The sequence below is a fragment of the Punica granatum genome, chromosome 4 (assembly GCF_007655135.1).
Source record: "Punica granatum isolate Tunisia-2019 chromosome 4, ASM765513v2, whole genome shotgun sequence".
Classification (NCBI taxonomy): Eukaryota; Viridiplantae; Streptophyta; class Magnoliopsida; order Myrtales; family Lythraceae; genus Punica; species Punica granatum.
Window position 1 is genome coordinate 37,961,018 of NC_045130.1, and position 16,699 is coordinate 37,977,716.

At 38.7% G+C, this 16,699-nt stretch overlaps 3 protein-coding genes across 4 annotated transcripts; 1 reads left to right on the forward strand and 2 right to left on the reverse strand.

Annotated features, from left to right (window-relative positions):
- Nucleotides 1-242: 242 nt before the first annotated feature.
- LOC116205806 lies at nucleotides 243-3,808 on the reverse strand. Of its 2 annotated transcripts, none has more exons than XM_031538464.1 (6): nucleotides 3,475-3,808; nucleotides 2,762-2,812; nucleotides 2,509-2,676; nucleotides 1,794-1,928; nucleotides 1,450-1,662; nucleotides 243-1,061 (listed from the first exon to the last, which is right to left on the reverse strand). In XM_031538464.1, exons 1-6 carry the CDS (start codon nucleotides 3,574-3,576, stop codon nucleotides 486-488), a joined length of 1,245 nt encoding a protein of 414 aa, XP_031394324.1. In that variant the 5' UTR covers nucleotides 3,577-3,808; the 3' UTR covers nucleotides 243-485. The 2 variants fall into 2 exon arrangements, with proteins under 2 accessions (XP_031394324.1, XP_031394325.1); XM_031538465.1 differs by having other exon boundaries at nucleotides 3,128-3,807.
- Nucleotides 3,809-5,205: 1,397 nt separating this feature from the next.
- On the reverse strand, nucleotides 5,206-6,307 carry LOC116206349 (auxin-responsive protein SAUR32-like). Its single transcript, XM_031539194.1, has one exon. The coding sequence runs from the start codon at nucleotides 5,885-5,887 to the stop codon at nucleotides 5,501-5,503; it is 387 nt and encodes a 128-aa protein (XP_031395054.1). The 5' UTR covers nucleotides 5,888-6,307; the 3' UTR covers nucleotides 5,206-5,500.
- An 8,677-nt stretch (nucleotides 6,308-14,984) lies between these two features.
- Nucleotides 14,985-16,592, forward strand: LOC116204536 (homeobox-leucine zipper protein ATHB-12-like). Its single transcript, XM_031536674.1, has 3 exons — nucleotides 14,985-15,058; nucleotides 15,314-15,704; nucleotides 15,902-16,592. Exons 1-3 carry the CDS (start codon nucleotides 15,000-15,002, stop codon nucleotides 16,262-16,264), a joined length of 813 nt encoding a protein of 270 aa, XP_031392534.1. The 5' UTR covers nucleotides 14,985-14,999; the 3' UTR covers nucleotides 16,265-16,592.
- The last annotated feature ends 107 nt before the right edge of the window (nucleotides 16,593-16,699 follow it).

Here is a 16,699-nt window from a genome sequence, read left to right on the forward strand (position 1 = left end):
ATCATTGATGGCCGTATAGATTTGTTTGCCTGTCTGGCGATTCCCAAGCTGCCACCGCCAAGGGAACACAACACAACGCAAGATATTCTCCCCGTTTTCCTTTTCTTTAATATATACATTTATATTTTACCCCCGGAAAAGATCTGCAATGCACAGTGTACATCTAGAGATGATTGATTTGATGGGCTGGGCCCTTGTTTAGATAATTTTATTCTGGAAAAGGGACTACACTTCTTCTTTTGTGCAGTCAATTCTTCAAACTTATCAACCCTTTCCATTTAAGACCCTCAATATAAGAGCATACTAATATAGTATATACACAGTTGAAGATAATTTCAATGGGAAGAAGTTTTACATGATTCTAATCTAATAATTAGCCTAGAATCGCTCTTCGCCTCAAGACTCCCTCGAGATGACAAGAACGCCTTGCCCGAACGCTACCTAACAGTACACAGGATGATCCATTCGCCGACAAATTCTGAATTTTATGAGCTTCTCGACCTCTTCTCCCTCTTGATATGAGCTCTATCGGTGAGGAAGCATGTGTCCAGCGGCGAGGCGAGTTCGTGGTTGTGCTCTAAAATGGCCTGCTTCACAATCCACTTACCAGCATTGTCCATATGGATCTGAAAGGTGGCAGGGCAGCCCACGCGGGTTATGGGCCTCGATTTCCTCTGCCTGTTTTCCAGTTCCAAGAACTTCTGTCTCCGCCTCCCTTCCCGGTTACAAACCCACTTGTGCATGACCACGACACCGTTCGTCTTCCGCCTCAAGTCCTGTTTCCGCACACTAAACCCTATGGCAAGAGCATATCTCTTATAGAAATTTTCTGCTGCTTCATAAGAATCGAACACCATGCCTATGACATCTGCCTTAGTTATGTCTTTGTATGTAAGATCTCTGCAGAGATGATGGCCATCATCACCAAGGTCACCGAAGTGATTGCAATCTAACCCATCCTCTCGGTCCTCATTTTCAGCCATTGGATTCACAAGACATTCGTCATGAATTGGTGTCTTCCCTCTCTGAGACTCCATGGGGAACGAGATTTGGGGCAATACCTGCATATGATAGCAAGAATTGGATAAGGAAGGAAAGATGAGAAATGCAGTGGAACCAAAATAGGGCCCAAATGGATGCAATTTGCTAAGATCTGAATTCAGTTGAAAAAAGAATCCAACCTGTTCCACACAATATTAAAAACTTTAGCTTAGCAGATACAAGTCCATTTCTTTTTCTGGGCAAGTGATTTAGCTCTTTATTCGATCGTCTACCAAAGGGAAAGTAAGTCGAATGTGTCTGTCCAGATTCCACACAAACCCAAATCTTCCAGAGGATTAGAAGACATAATGCATAACCCGCCCAACAAAAAGAGGACGTGAAAAATGTTCAGAATGAATTGATGAATATTTTTACTTGAAGTAATACAAAGAAAATCTAAGTTCGTACCGGTTGCTGTTCCATCTCCTCTCGCAATTCAGATTGTTGGATAGTGGGGGACTGCAGGCCATTGATTTCTCGAGAACGGGCTGCATGTTCTCGCAACTCAATCTGTAGTGTTGACAATTGAGAAGCATCTATCGCCTGAATACGAGAGAGCCACTCTTGGGCTTCCCTCAATTGCTCATCCTTGGACATAATAGTTTCTTGAGCTACTCTGTACTGAAAGAGGATAATACTACTATCAAAGAATTTAGACAATAAGATCGAAAGATTCATCGCAGTCCTCGTTAATTGTACCCAATTTTTTTCTCACAAGCCTCCAAGGTGACAGCTCCGAGCAGCAAGCCTACCTGTTCCTGCAACTCCATAATCTGTCTCCGTTTAGCCTCATTGTCTCTTTTGACTGTAATGAGCTGCCTATCTTTTTCTTCCACCGTCCTTTGCAAGTCTATAATCTCGCTGAGTTCCTTCTCATGGAACTGCTTCTGCAACATGAAATAAACTATTATCTGAGGGAGATAGATCAAGACCCGGGGACCTGCATGGTATGGAAAGACATGCTGCTGGATGATCTCGAAGAAATTTTCTTCGGACGAACTAATACGACAGGACATTTATATTGTTTGATCAAATGCAATTTAAGAAACAAAAAACGAAACAAAGAGAATCCACAATCAATGAACAGACAATACCAAGAAAGAAAAAAAAAACAAAAGAACAAAAATGGAGAATCCACAATCAATGAACGGACAATACCAGCATCAATATAAATTTATCTACGAGAACGAACTTCAGGCATAGAAAACCATAACTACAGCAAATTCAAAGCATGGTACTACATTATAATTTTCCAGCAACACCATCCCCATATTACATGAAATTTCTTTTTTCTCATCAAAACTATACTCAAAATGTGTACAGTCCGGATGAAAAAAAAAAATTTCAATTTCACTCTGAATAAGGTCTACAATGGAAGTCCTAAATCAAGTTTTCAACAGATTATGCATTCTGACAAAAGCTTAGCTTCTAGCTTCTAGTGGTGAAAATATGCAACCTGTTACATACTTTTGCGAGCTCGTGGACTTTAGCATCAAAGCTCTTCTTAATATCTGCGATCCCAGCTCTCGCAATTATCTGAGATCTAATCTCAATCTCCATCTGCTGCATTTGCTCTCTCTGCCTTGCAACCACCTGAAGGCGTTCTTGCAACATTTCAGGTGGCTCTTGGTCTTGCTGGAAAACAAAACCATACAGAAGATAACCATCAATTTGGTTGTTGATTAAAACCGACACTAAATCCTAAATCCAAATCCTTTACCTCATATATAGATCTCTCATCTGATTGAAACCCAAATGACTGCTCCAACTCCTGTACAAGTAAACAGTTCCGATATTATAATGCAAGAAGCCATTGGAAAAGGAAACGGGACAAGGGGACAAATATAAGGATAGAAACATAGAAAGAAGCTAAGTACACATCGTTTGCCCTGTCGACAATAAAAAATTGTGCTAATACACACTTTACATCTTCTATAAAGCAGACAACTTTAGTTTGGAAAGACATGAATTGCAATTACCGCGACTGATAGTTGCACACAATATGTCAACCAAATTACGGTTAACGAATACATGCAACGGCAATGGGGCTAATGATGGATAATGTACAGCTGATGGAATTACGTGCATGAGTAAATTATTGATTGCTTTTGATCTCTCTCTGGAACGCAAGCTTTTCCAATTCCACTTCAGCTTTCACAAACTGAGTTCAATACATCGAAATCATCAAGTCGCAGTCAATTAGATGAAGGCCAGCAGTGGTAGAGTTTCAGCAATTCACTTGGAGCCGATAAAAATCAGCAAAATCCTCCAATCAATACCAGAATTTCAATCTACTTGAACCGCGAGAAAACAAAATAAAAATCCAACTTTTTCGACATTGAATGAGCCAAAGCGCCTCATGAACTCCAGACCCCGGTGAATTTTCCACGAATCGTCCACATTTCGCCAGAAACCAGTTTCCCGCGAACTTACCTCATTCCCGGAGTTCAGAACCACGTGCCCTGAAATGGCGCGCAATTTCCTCCTAGTGCTCGGAATTGGAAGGTCGCCGACCCGAGCGGCGGCGTCCTCCATCCAATCACAGGCACGAGCTCCTCAGTAGCTCCATAGCTTTTCCGTCGCTGCACAAAGAAGAAGAAGAAGAAGAAGAAGAAGAAGAAGAGCAACCCGAGAGATCTGACCCAACGGTTGGTTGGAGATCGTTCGCCGGACTGAAGTCTTGAGCTAAGGTGGAGGAAAAAGGGACAGCTTTTTGATGCGAGAGGGACGAGAGTCGACAGAGATGTACTGAGTGAGGGAGTGACGAAGAGCCAGACCAGACAAGGGCGTTCATCTGAAAATTTGAGAGACTTGAGGGGTTAACTTGCAATTACGGATAAGGCCGTGAAGTCTCGCGGGCTTTTTCATGATCACTTCGGCCCATGAGCTAAATTATCATATCGGGCCCATGCTATGAAGAGCCCAAACCCACCACATTTGGGCCAAGACGAGCCCACCAGGTGGATAACCTTACGACCGGGCCCCCAGGTTATGTGTTACGTCTGTCCCCACGCATCGCGCGGGGTGGCCATCCTTGCGGAGCCGATCGACCCGTTCAACAGTTGTTTCTATATATATCTCTATTGATTTCTAGTTAAATGCTTTCATAAGCGGTCGACTTTGAAAAGACTTCGAGATTGAATTGTCACAATATCGCATTAAAACTTCTCGTTTAATCAATATACGAATTGACGAGACTGTACTGATTGTCGCACTGGAGCGATGTCAGGCAATGTTTATAGCGGAACACGATTGAAAATTTCCCTTACGTTTTGCTTGGTTTCCTCCTAATTAAAGTGACGGATAACGTATATGCATTGGGCATTGCCAAATGGATCTAGGCTGGATGTTTGACCTTTACAATCAGTGAAGCTATACATACGTAAGGGCTCCCGTGAAAAAAAACTATATATGTGTTCACATAAATGTATACACACACATATCATATATGTTTATATAATTAAGGAAGATGGAGAAATCTTCGGTTAGTAAGACTTTTTCAACGACCTAGTGACACATTTATATGTTTTTCTTAAACGAGCATTAGGGTTAAAATAGAAGCAAGTCCCCATGTTCTCCAAGTTAAGTAGGCCCCAGTTTTCTGGGCATAAAATTTTTGCTAGCGGAGTTCATCATATCAACCAAACGATCAATAAATGTTATTCGTTTCGGAATCGAAATATCTTGATCAATAAGGTTGTGTCCAAGTTGATCATAACACCGATTTATATATATATGGGGGTCTATTCATGTGATGTCATGTAAATTGAACTATCTAAATGGGAGAAAGGCACCAAGAAAAAGAAAAGGGAGAGACAAAAGTTGCACACAATTTCAAGAGAGTTGGCAATTTGATATTAGCAAGTGGGGTCCCTATGGGTTGCGTCCACATATTTGTTGCCCAAATATTTTTGAAGATAACTAAAGGAAAATAAATTAAAAAAGAAAAAGAAAAGAACCTATTTAGGTGGGGATGTATTTATTCCTATTCTACTTTTTCTCACTTTTCAAAAGAAAAATGTAATTTGGTTTATCATTAGAGGAGAAAGAAACAAAAACCAATTGGTTAATGTATCCCTCTTTTTCTCCTATTCCCTAATCAATTATGAATCGTGAGATGGAAGCAAAGGTAAGGAATATTCTTTTTAGGAAAGCACTGCAAAATATACAATTAATTTGTGTATTTTCTTTCTCATTAAAAAAAAAGAAAAAAAAACCCAGAAATCAAGAAAACCCAACATTAAATTTTCGTCGACATATCATCAACAACCTTAGCGATCGCTTACGTCAATCAAGCCAACAGCTAGAAAAATTAAACTTCTAAAACAATTGACCCAAAAAGAAAAAGACCTATACAACCCTAACTAATAATACTAAACAAATCTTAAAGAACCCTAAAAAAAATTAAGAAATTAAGATCCTGGTAGAAGAAAGAAGGCTTCATGACCCATCATCGGATTCAAACCCTAAAACACCGGCCATGGCCGTGGTGGTGATGGTGGTGGTGGTGGTGGTGGTGGTCGAGGGCTAGATTCTCCCTGTTGATCGAGTCCTGGATGCTCCGGAACTCCTCCACATGGCACGGGATCGTGATGGGCCCCTTCTGATCGAACCCGAACTCTTCCTCGGCCTCCTTAAGCAGCTGCACGAAGAGCCGGTGATTGATATAGTCGACCGGGATCACGAACCTCTTCTGCTCCTCTCCTTGTCCCACCAGGACTGCCATGCACCCTTTCGGGATGTCCTTCAGCTCCTTCTTCTCGTGGTGGGGGTGGTTGTGGTGGTGAAAGTGGAGATGCGGCAGATGGAAGAAGTGAAAGCTCGGGTGGTTCTTGTCGAGCCCCATTGTATGTTGCTGCACGCGACGCAAAAAGGACTGTACACTTATCCGGCAGCAGCCAAAAAGAGACCTCTCTAGACTAGATCAAGTTATCAGGAGGCGAGGAGGGTCGGGAACCGGATATTATAAGAAGACGAGAGAGAAAGGCCACGGGTCGGAGGCTGAGATCGCGAGCTTGAAGAGGGTGAAGGACGAGTCGGTTAAAGACCTAGGGATGTTGCTCATCGTAAGTCGAATGCAACGACAAACCACACATATATGGATTGGGATGGAGGATTGATGAGATGAGAGGGTATACGTGAAGGGAAGGGAGGGTTATATATATGTAAGGAATTAGGGGAGAGGTCAATTAGGAGATGGATGGGGGAGGTAAGTTCTAGGGTTTTCTTGGATTATACTCAAAGTCAAAGTAGGGCTTTTTTGGCGAGAGAAAGAAGGTGAGAGAGGAGCCGGGGGAATAGTTTCCTCAGGTGGGTTTATATATTGACTTTCAAGATAAGATAAGGATCGTGTGAAATTTCCAAATTTATTTACAAAGAATTTTTACTGCTGGGATTAGTTACAAAATGCTATATATTTATTATTATTTTTTGGGTAAATATCGGAAATATTCTATGCATTAAAAAAAACAGAGACAGAATCCATTCGGAAAAAAAAAAGGAAGAGAGAGAGAATTTATTATCAAGGAAGTAAATATCAAAAGGGGATCGACTTGGTAAAAACCTTTATTATTATAAGGAAAATTCGTGTAATTCTCATTGAGGATCTTTTGTCGATTATTGATTAATGACAATCTTCTTAATCCGGAATATCCCAACAAATTATTAACGAACATATCTAATTCATAACTAATTGATCTTGTAAGATTTTCATTCCAAGATATAAAGGAAGTAAATATCCAAACATGATCAATTCTATAAATTTATTAGAAACGTATATAACAGAATCAAGAATCTATCGTGCAGATGCATATTTGACGGTAAAAAATGCTAAGTTCTTTTAAAAATCCTCTATAATATATATACACTGATATTTAATAAATGTTCATAAATGTTGATAAAATCTCCAGAGGAAAAGAGAAAGTATGATCTTATGGAGGGAGAATTCCTTGAGCTTAAGGGTTCTCTATAGAGCTCATAAGAAATAAGACTAATGTATTATGGATGCTTATGAATTGTAATTAATTAGGAGGATATTGATGAGGGTTTTAGCACAATCATATGACTATGTTAAACCGTAGAAGAATCAAATACACCAGAAATGAATATTAATTCTTAGTTATCGTATGTAAATGAATTTTAACATGCCATTAATTCCCCTTGATCAGAAACAAAGCACATAAACTATGTTGATAGGATTTTTATTTTTGTTTTCAATGCACTTTGCAATTCATAAATTTAATGAATCTTTATTAATTCAATTTGAGTGGTTAGATCGGTCGGTTAATTTTCAATCATAAATTTTTTTATTTATAAGATGAGGAGATAAGAAGATTTGAATAGGAGATTTTATTTAATGTGAAAATAGGCTTCAAATAACCTAAACTAACCCTCCTTATTGACATGTAGATAGGATTTTAAGCTCCAAACACTGGGAAATCTCTCGAGAAAATTCAGGATGCTCAGTAGCATTTCTCAACAACTTCTCCACCTTCATTAATTAACAACAAAATTGAAAACAACCACATTTAACATATTTAACTTGCGATAGCTTTGACCATTGGCAGCATCTTTGACCCGATCATCATCTGAATACAATACAGAACAAGGAACCAACACGCCACGTCAGCATCCAGCAGCTATAAAATTGTAAAAGAAACGTCCTGCTAGAAATTTACTGCGCTGTTTCTTATATAATTTCTTCTTAATTATTATATAATTTTTTTCTTAATAATTGTAATAATATTATATTAGCGGCGCCTGAACCGAGTAGAGGAACAATCATTAGAGGTGGGGACCACTTTGCTTAGATACTTAGATTTCGATGGACGCGCTAAGTATTATATAAAATAAACTAATCGTTCGGATGTTACATCGAATCACATCTAAAAAAAATTTAAAATTAAATTAGATCTTGACAAATTAAGTGTATGATCATTTCCGTATGTCTGTTGTCCAATAGTAGACGGAAACATCTGATATGACATTATTTTTTACTTTTTTACATTAATTTTGACTTTGACCTATTATATGTATATCATATTGTCTATTCCATCAAAGAGTTCCGTCGAGTTTTTAATGGCAGGCGAACGAGATGGGTAATATGAGGTACATTTAATATGTCAATATCAAAATTAATATAAAGATTTTTTTAAGATCATATTTGATGCAACATCGATCTCTTTTAAGGACAATTTGTTAGTTTACTCCAAAATTACCCTTGACCTCTTCTTGTTCATTTCAGGCCACGGACCCCACCGGATGTTGCGGCTTGAATACTGCTCGTTTCTTTCTGCTTGCGAAAGAGCAAACCGACTGTAGAAAAGATCAAACCAATTACACAAGCGGGCCTTCAAGTGAAATACCAATCCGATGTTCGATTTTGGTCGCAGCTCTCTAACCAGTAACCACATTGGAAATTCAACGCTCTATGCGAACCACGATGAAATAAGGTATTATCCAAAAGAATCAATTTTTTAACCAGTAACTTTTTCTTCCACATGTATATGTATATGTGGTTCGTAAATAGAAGTCTGTGAGTTGGATACGAATAGATATTCGTCCCGAAACCCAGAAGGGTGTGGAAATGGAATGGTCAAGAAAGTCGGGGACAGGTTCATTGCCGCGCTACGAAGGCTAAGATTAGATTAACCAAAATGTGGAATCATAGCCGTTAGATGGCCAACATAATGGGAACGGTTCAAAGCGGCCCTTTCCCTACCATCAATTTTGTCAAAGGGAAGGGAACAAGTGCTCATATGCATGTGCAATAATTAATCAATTAATAAAAAGAGTTGCTTTTCCCTTTTCTTATCTTTTAATTTCTCTCCGCTATTACTTAGCCAAAAAGGCAAAAAGAAAAATTCCCTCCAATAAAACCTGAAGTTCCGTCTCCACTTTCCAAAAGAGACGTCTTCTTTTTCAAGATTTTGGGGAGTCATGGAGAAGAAAGGCAATTCCGATTTGCTCCAATAACGATATGTTCGATTAGCACTTATATAGTGATCTTTAATTCTTTAGTATAATTCTCTTACGAACAGAGAACTGCTTGTGATTTATCGTTTATATAAGTATGTGCATGTATGTATATGTCTCCGTACGTATATGCATATGTATATGTATATGTATATGTACATGTATACGTATATGTGTGTTGTAGTATCCATACTTACGACTGATGGAGTGGCAATAATCTTTTAACGCCATTGTATTATTTTACTTATCGAAAAAAAATCTTTTAACGCAATGGATCCGTTATTTTTATTACAAATCTTTAGAACTTTTCGAAATGTAATGACTAAGAGAGTTACTGATAATAATGATTCACATAAAAGAGCCGCACAACCCAATACCATAATACTTACACGTATCATTAACGAATGGGATTAGAGAGCAGGTACTAATATTTCGAATGGATTGTCACGGCGTCCACAACTACTGGTTCAATTGTCCCATTCTAGATCTTAATTGTTGTGTTTTCTTGCTGCACAAAAAAAAAATTTATATCAGACAGTTGAATAACATTTATTCATATCGAATAATGACACTTGACCATAGCAGATATTAGTAACGTTTTGGCTGACCGGAAAGGTCACTTCAAGGCGCGGGCAGTTGCTAACGTCCTGTTTGGATTGAGGGAAATTTAATTTAAACTTTAACTTTAACTCAACACGCTACACAATAAAAATACACGTTTCCCAAGTCAAATTTATAATCACATCTCATTTGTCTTTTTTCACAATCAAAATCAAAATAACTTTAATTCTGAATCCAAACGCCAATAGGGATGCCACAATTTGTCATCGATTAGCAGCACTTCCTTCATTAGTGGAATGGGACGGAAATTTTGGCCCCAAGGAAAGAGCTGTTGATGGGTTGGAACTTGAAAGTCCCGATTGTGGGTCCAACAGAGCCGAAGGACGAGTGGGCCCTTTGATGGACAATGTGGGCCCACGGATCCTAGCTGTCCCAAATAAGATATCGGATCAATAGGATTGGTCAGATGGGATCCTTCAATTGCGCCTATTAGCTTATTTCGTACGTGTTCAATTGTTCATCGACAGCCCCAAATTGTCGGGAGACAACCGCGGACTAAAGTGATCCACAGCTGTTTGCTTTGATTTGATACAACATACTCGTTTATGTGTAATTATGTATATTGAACTTCTCCGTCTCTTTTTCGATTTTCTTTTCAATATTTGAAACGCCATAATAAGTTACGGATATAGTTCATTTCGCTCGAGCTCTCTCTAGTATTTTAGAACAGCATAACTTGAAGTCAAGTTAGTATAGTATCCTCAGGCTCCCGATATTACATGGACTTCTCGTAAAACCGTTTCGATAATAAAAATTTTGAATCCCTTTGCAGAGATATATCATTCACTTATCTCGATTCTTTCCACGTGTTAAATCATTACAATTTTCCTACTACAGACTAATCGATGCCGATGAACTAAGTTTTTTCGTACGATATTCTTGGATTGAAGTGCCTCGGATTGGGAAATTGCTTGTACGTAATTCGTTACATCTCAAGAAGTTGAAAGTTTTCGGAATTGTTTACGGGGGAAGCATACATATGAATCGCCCTTTCAATTTTGGGCCTCATTGGACACTCGTTTGGGCCTATTGCCTTCGAATGGGCCTATGAAATTGCACTCAAGAAGTCAAAGGCCCAGCAAAACCTTATGGATTTCTAAAGCTTGGAGATATTTCTTCTCCTTTCTTTTAATAATATATTTATATATATTTATTTATTTATATGAGTTGGAGATATTTCTTCTCGATCGAGCAGAGAACCAATCACATACTCACAAATCAATTGCCAAGCTATTAAAATAACAAGTTAGGAGGGGCACGCGTTCTCGATCAGAAGCGCATTATTCATTTTTTCTCACTGCGTCGTACAATGAGAGATTATTATTATTATTATTTTGAGAATAATTTTTGAACGGATAATAGCTTGAGACTGCATTATATATATATATATATATATATGCTCGAGATTCTCGACCAGATGGAACAGGCGAGCTTAATACATCCCCCTTCACAATAAAGCAAAACGATCAAGCAATACCTGTCAAATCATATTACTCAAGTAGCATAAGCCGGACGATCCTTTGGGACATATCGGGACACCCGACGTAGGTAACGACTTAGGAAAGTGATTACAAAATTTCGTGTTGACGGAACAGACATTTGATTGACATTTTAGTGCATCTGATCGGCCCACCAAGTTATCATGAATTGATGGCCTCGTGGTGCTTGGCAAATGATCGGTAATAATTTGATAAATTCGGATTTATTATTGAACCAAATGTGTGCTTGACGTCACACACGCTTTACCTAAAAGGAAAAAAAAGAAATGGAAATAATGGCCGTTCAAGAAAATTCGTGCTTTCGTTTTCAGGAGCAGTTGATTTGGTAATGCCCAATGGCAAAAATGTCTTCCACCCCCTTTCTCGCGGAAAGAAAAGGGAAAGAAAAGAAGAACATCGATCCGCATCATTAGCAAGAACTCCATTGCGAACTTATATTTCGAGGAGAAGGGGGGAAAACAAAAGGAAAAAAAAAAAAAGAGTTTCGATTTCTAACCTAATTATATATGGACAACTCTTTCGAGTAATTTCACATAAACTTTGGAATTTTTTTAACTTGGCTATCTTGGGTTCAACTATGCAACTATTTGTATTCAACGTCGTACTCGAGCTCACCTGAAAATTTTTTCAAGTAAAACACCGATGGCTCCGCTTGTAGGAATCCATGAATAGCAGGGGCTGGCGACTTAATACACAATGACAGTGGTGATTGAGTGACCGGCTCTGTGCAAAATATTGGAATCACTTCTGACACGATGGCGGAATTATGGGGAGTTCTTACGGGTTTAAACCTGGTTCGAAATTCAGGTTTTCGGAAAAGTGATACTTGAGTTGGACTCTTCAATGGTGCTCAATTTTATCTTCGGAGAAGGTAGTTGTGCACCCACGTTCCAAGCCCTACTCCAACGTATTAAAAAACTCTGCCGGCGAACGTGAGAAATTTGTATTCAACACACTTATCGGGAGGAAAACTCATGCGTGGACTGACTTGCTAGGAGGGCGATCGACTTCCCTTTGAGCACTTATGTTATCCATTCAGCTCCTAATGGGATCTTACCACTTCTATTTGGTGATATTTCAAGGGCCTCCATACCTCGTCTCGTTCATATTTAATTTATGGAATAATTACACTGGTGGTCAAAAAAGTTTCACTAATGTATCAAGTTGGTCCAAAAAGTTTTTTTTGCTACTTGATGGTATAAAATATTTCAAAGTTGTAACATGATAGTACAAACTGTTATCTCGCCATTGACGTTGTCATCTCGCCATTGACACATGGGTGGACCTTTAAGTTAATTAAAGAAATATTTTGTACCATTATGTTACATATGTAAAATATTTTGAACCATTAAGTGACAACTTCAAAAGAGTTTGAATCATCATGTAACGTTCTACCAACTCCTAAAAACATATCAGAGCCACGTGTCGGCCACGTCAGCTTCGCTTGACGGTGTCAATGGTGAGATAACGGTTTGTACTATCATGTTACACTTTTAAAACATTTTGTACCATTAAGTAGCAAAAAAAACTTTTTGGACCAACTTGATACATTAGTGAAACTTTTTGGACTACCAATGTAATTACCCCTTAATTTATATTTAGAACTTTTGTCCCGTCTCCATTGAAAAAGAAAAAAAAAAAAAACCAGACTCGAGCTCTTCTCAGTACTAGTAAATTGATGTTGGATGGATTCGAGGTATCAGTAACACTGGGTCTTCTGGGACTCGGCGATCGCGCGTCGTATCAAAATTATGGGTCACAAGACAAGTCCTACCCTAAAACCGAGCTTGTGAATATATCTACGACGGCTTCTTTTTCGCTCGGAACAAAGTCGGGGATAATGAGTGTTCCTATCTATCTATCACCTTCTCATAATTTGGAAGTAATGTAATGGGAGAACGATGTTTTTCAAAAGCACTTATCCTTTCATTCAACAGATGGTAGGCGAAAACAACAATTTCAAAAAAGTGCGTCTCTGGATGAAATTGGACTTTCTTGCCGGACTCAGATCTTTATTTATTTATTTACTAAATTAATCGGACATAATTCAACAATGAATTGATTTTTCAGGGAACCAACTTTTCCTATAACATATAAATTTAAAATTTATTGAAAATATCTTACGAAATAAGGCCAAGTTAATTCTTGAATTGTGACAAGTTCTAGTCAATAGATTGATGATAACTCGTGATCTTATTCTTAATATTTATTTATTATTTATTAATAATGATAAAAGGGAACGTAGTGCAGTAACAATAACTTTTACTTTTAAGTAAATTGATAGGGCTCGAATTATTAATCGGAACTCGTTGAATTTCTAGATATTAAAATATATGTCGAAAATAATAATTATTGACCAAGTGGAATTTAAAGCAAAAATAAATGAATAAATAAATGGGAAAAGGAAAAGGGGTGGAGCCAATTGTTTACGTGTAGAACTGTGACTGGGACTAATCCCAAAGGGCATCCTAAGCTTTGCTAAAACGACATAAAGCCCTGCGGTTTGGTCGACACCTTGCCAGCCTTCGATATGGACATGCCACCCACGTACTCCTCCATATGGCCCCTCCTCCGTGTATGTAAGTGACCTTTACGTACGTCTCTAGAAAATTATCAAGATATTCATTCATCTTTGTCGTACCATAATTGAGCGATCTTAAATCAGAATAATTTAGTCAGGGTCCCTTGCATATTGAGTGTCTCGACGTGATTCCTCCGAGCTTCGAGGGATTTGTATTATTTTATACACATTTGGCAAAATAATACAGGTTCATATTGTCCTCTTCATTGGAGAAGAACCAATGTGGACGAACTTTGACTATAACAAAAGGGTCCGTAATGAAAGGCACAAAATGATTTAAGAGGAGAACGTATCGAAAGAAAAAGTAATCATAACTTGTAAGAAGATAGAATCCGAGTATGAAAATTTTTAAACTAAAGAGTTAACAAAAGTTCTTCGTCGATATCTATAACGGCATCATGTAAGCGTATGATTACGAGCTACGATAAACAATGTTAATTCCGAAACATATTCAAAATTGCAAGGGATTAAGCTAACATCACCCAAAGACTAAGTTTTGACCAACACGCGTAGCCGTAATCGCATCATTGGAAACCAAAATGGCAAATTGGGAGTAGCTTTCCTCGAAGACCCAGCCGGGTATGATTGGTCATAATTACAACGCCTAATTCCTTTTCAATTGATTTCAACTTTGGAGACTCGACACATAATATTGATTAATTTGTCGTTATTAGGCGATCCGAAAATTGGAAAATTTGCAACGTTAACTTTATCCTCATTCGAACGACATCCTTGGAAGACAACTTGGGCTTGTGTTAGAGCTTTTCAAAATGCACCCAAAGGCCATAGACACTTTAAAGCTTTTTCTTGAGCAACTAGCTTCGCTCGGGAGCCCTACATCCCAAATGAAAAAGTACGCGTAAATGATTCAAGAATCGAGGTCTAATTTTGAAAATATAGTATCGGTATGCTTAACGTGTTTCGATGGAATAACTATGTCTGAAATGTTTCGATTAGCTTTTTTTTTTTTTTTTTCAGCTGATGATAACCTTCATATTTCATACTTCTTGGCCTGTGAATAGAAAGCAAGAAAAGGTAATGGAGAGAAATGTCCACAGTGAATTAGAGGAATATTGGGATTAAGATACTCCAACATGATGTTGATCCCCTCTTGGTTTAGATAAACAAAGCAGTCACACGTCTCAATCACACTCACAAAAGCAATCATATATATATATATATATATTAGAATATATTAGATACTTCCTCTCGAGTCCTAACCCGATAACCCAACGTGTACGACAGATTTTCAGGTTTGTTTCACTAAACATACACGATATCTGATGAGAAGTACTAATATTACATCTAAAGAGGTACACCCAGGCGTACGAGATCATCCTAGGTAACCTACCAATATATTTATGTTATTATTTTCTTAGGGCAAGCTCTTTTTTTTTTTTGGTAAGTGAAATTGAAATCGATTCAACGTCAACTTTATTAAAATGATATTATAAACCTATTGACTGAGACTAATCTATTTCGATCATTGACTTTGGCCTACGGGGATTGGAAGGATTAACACATGGAAATCCTTCCCTCCATGGTTTCTATATAAATAGGAAGACCTATTAATTACCTCTATTTTTCATTATAAAAGAACAGCAAACAGAGCGATGGATAGAACAGAGGATACAGAACAGAGGAAGCTCAGGTTCTTCGCCACCACTGGGGAGCTCCCGCCGAACTGGATGAAGATCAAGAAGAAGAAGGGCAAGGGAAGCCGCAAGAAAGGGTTCTCTGACGAGCAGGTCAAGTCTCTCGAGACCATGTTTGAGTCCGAGACGAAACCCGAGCCAAGGAAGAAGGTGGAGATAGCCGCAGAGCTCGGGCTGCAGCCCCGACAAGTAGCGATATGGTTCCAGAACCGGAGGGCTCGGTGGAAGTCAAAGCGAGTTGAGCAAGACTACGGTGTTCTGAAAGCTAGTTACGATAATTTAGCCGCCGAGTATGAGGCTCTACAGAAGGAGAAACAGAATTTGCAAGCCGAGGTAATGAATAGACATTATGGAATTAAGTTTTCGAGTTTTTAACTCCGATTAGTTGCGAAGATTTCCCTATTGCCTCATGCTTGCAATATGATTACAAAAGCGTCATTCTAAATTCTTGAAATAGATCGTTCTTGAATTCAGACCAGTTTCCTTATTAATCATCGATCATACCGATAACTGTTTTGCTCTGTCAACAGGTGCAAAGGTTAAGGGACATGGTAGGGAAAACAATATCCGGCGACCGGAATGCAGATAGAGGCAGCTGCGGTGCTTCAAAAGAATACTGCACACAAGACAACTCAGTCGATGAATACTGCAACAGAGGGCCCGATCCCATGTGCACAAACGAGGAAGATCTCGAAGGGAATGGATCCATCGGGTGCAGGTCACGTGATGGTGCGACCGGGATCTCCATGGCGGATGGGTTCAAGCTCCTGAACATGAAGGAAGAAGAGCTCGAGGAAGAGGAAGATGGCTCGCTTGGGTTACTGTCGTTCGACTCGAACAGCAACTCGGACTACTCGCTGAGCAGTACAGCATGGTGGAACTTCTGGACTTGAAAGAAGGGTTTTCTTTGGTCCGTCTGGTGGGTTTGTTTTCTGTTTTTAATATTTGTCGGAGAAAGAAGAGAAATCTGCTCGGAAAATGGAGAAAACAGAGGAAAACAGAAAACAATGATCAGCTGTTTGATTGATAATCCTGTTATCTTTGTGAATTGAGGTTCTCCCTCTGTGGCGTGAGAGCTTGGGACTGTAAAAGTATCTCCTTAGCCAAAAAGAGAGCTTGGGAGTGTAAATATGTATGTATATGAGATAGCTTTGGTGCTAGAGCACCATTAAAATTTCCTTACACCCATTCCTCTTCCAGTATGTTTCTTTTCGTATGAAATCGGGATTTTCGTCTAACATTCGATTGGTGGATACCCGGAGTTAGGAAGCGAGAGGTTGATTCGGGCATCGACTTATGGTGAGTTGGATGTAAGGACATAATATATT

Coding starts and splice junctions, on each gene's coding strand:
- LOC116204536 (XM_031536674.1), top strand. CDS start 15,000: ATGAGAAGTACTAATATTACATCTAAAGAGGTACACCCAGGCGTACGA. Junction 15,059..15,313: donor GGCGTACGAGATCATCCTAG/GTAACCTACCAA, acceptor TCATTATAAAAG/AACAGCAAACAGAGCGATGG. Junction 15,705..15,901: donor AACAGAATTTGCAAGCCGAG/GTAATGAATAGA, acceptor CTCTGTCAACAG/GTGCAAAGGTTAAGGGACAT.
- LOC116206349 (XM_031539194.1), bottom strand. CDS start 5,887: ATGGGGCTCGACAAGAACCACCCGAGCTTTCACTTCTTCCATCTGCCG.
- LOC116205806 (XM_031538464.1), bottom strand. CDS start 3,576: ATGGAGGACGCCGCCGCTCGGGTCGGCGACCTTCCAATTCCGAGCACT. Junction 2,813..3,474: donor TTCTGAACTCCGGGAATGAG/GTAAGTTCGCGG, acceptor TTACTTGTACAG/GAGTTGGAGCAGTCATTTGG. Junction 1,062..1,449: donor AGGAGATGGAACAGCAACCG/GTACGAACTTAG, acceptor TATCATATGCAG/GTATTGCCCCAAATCTCGTT.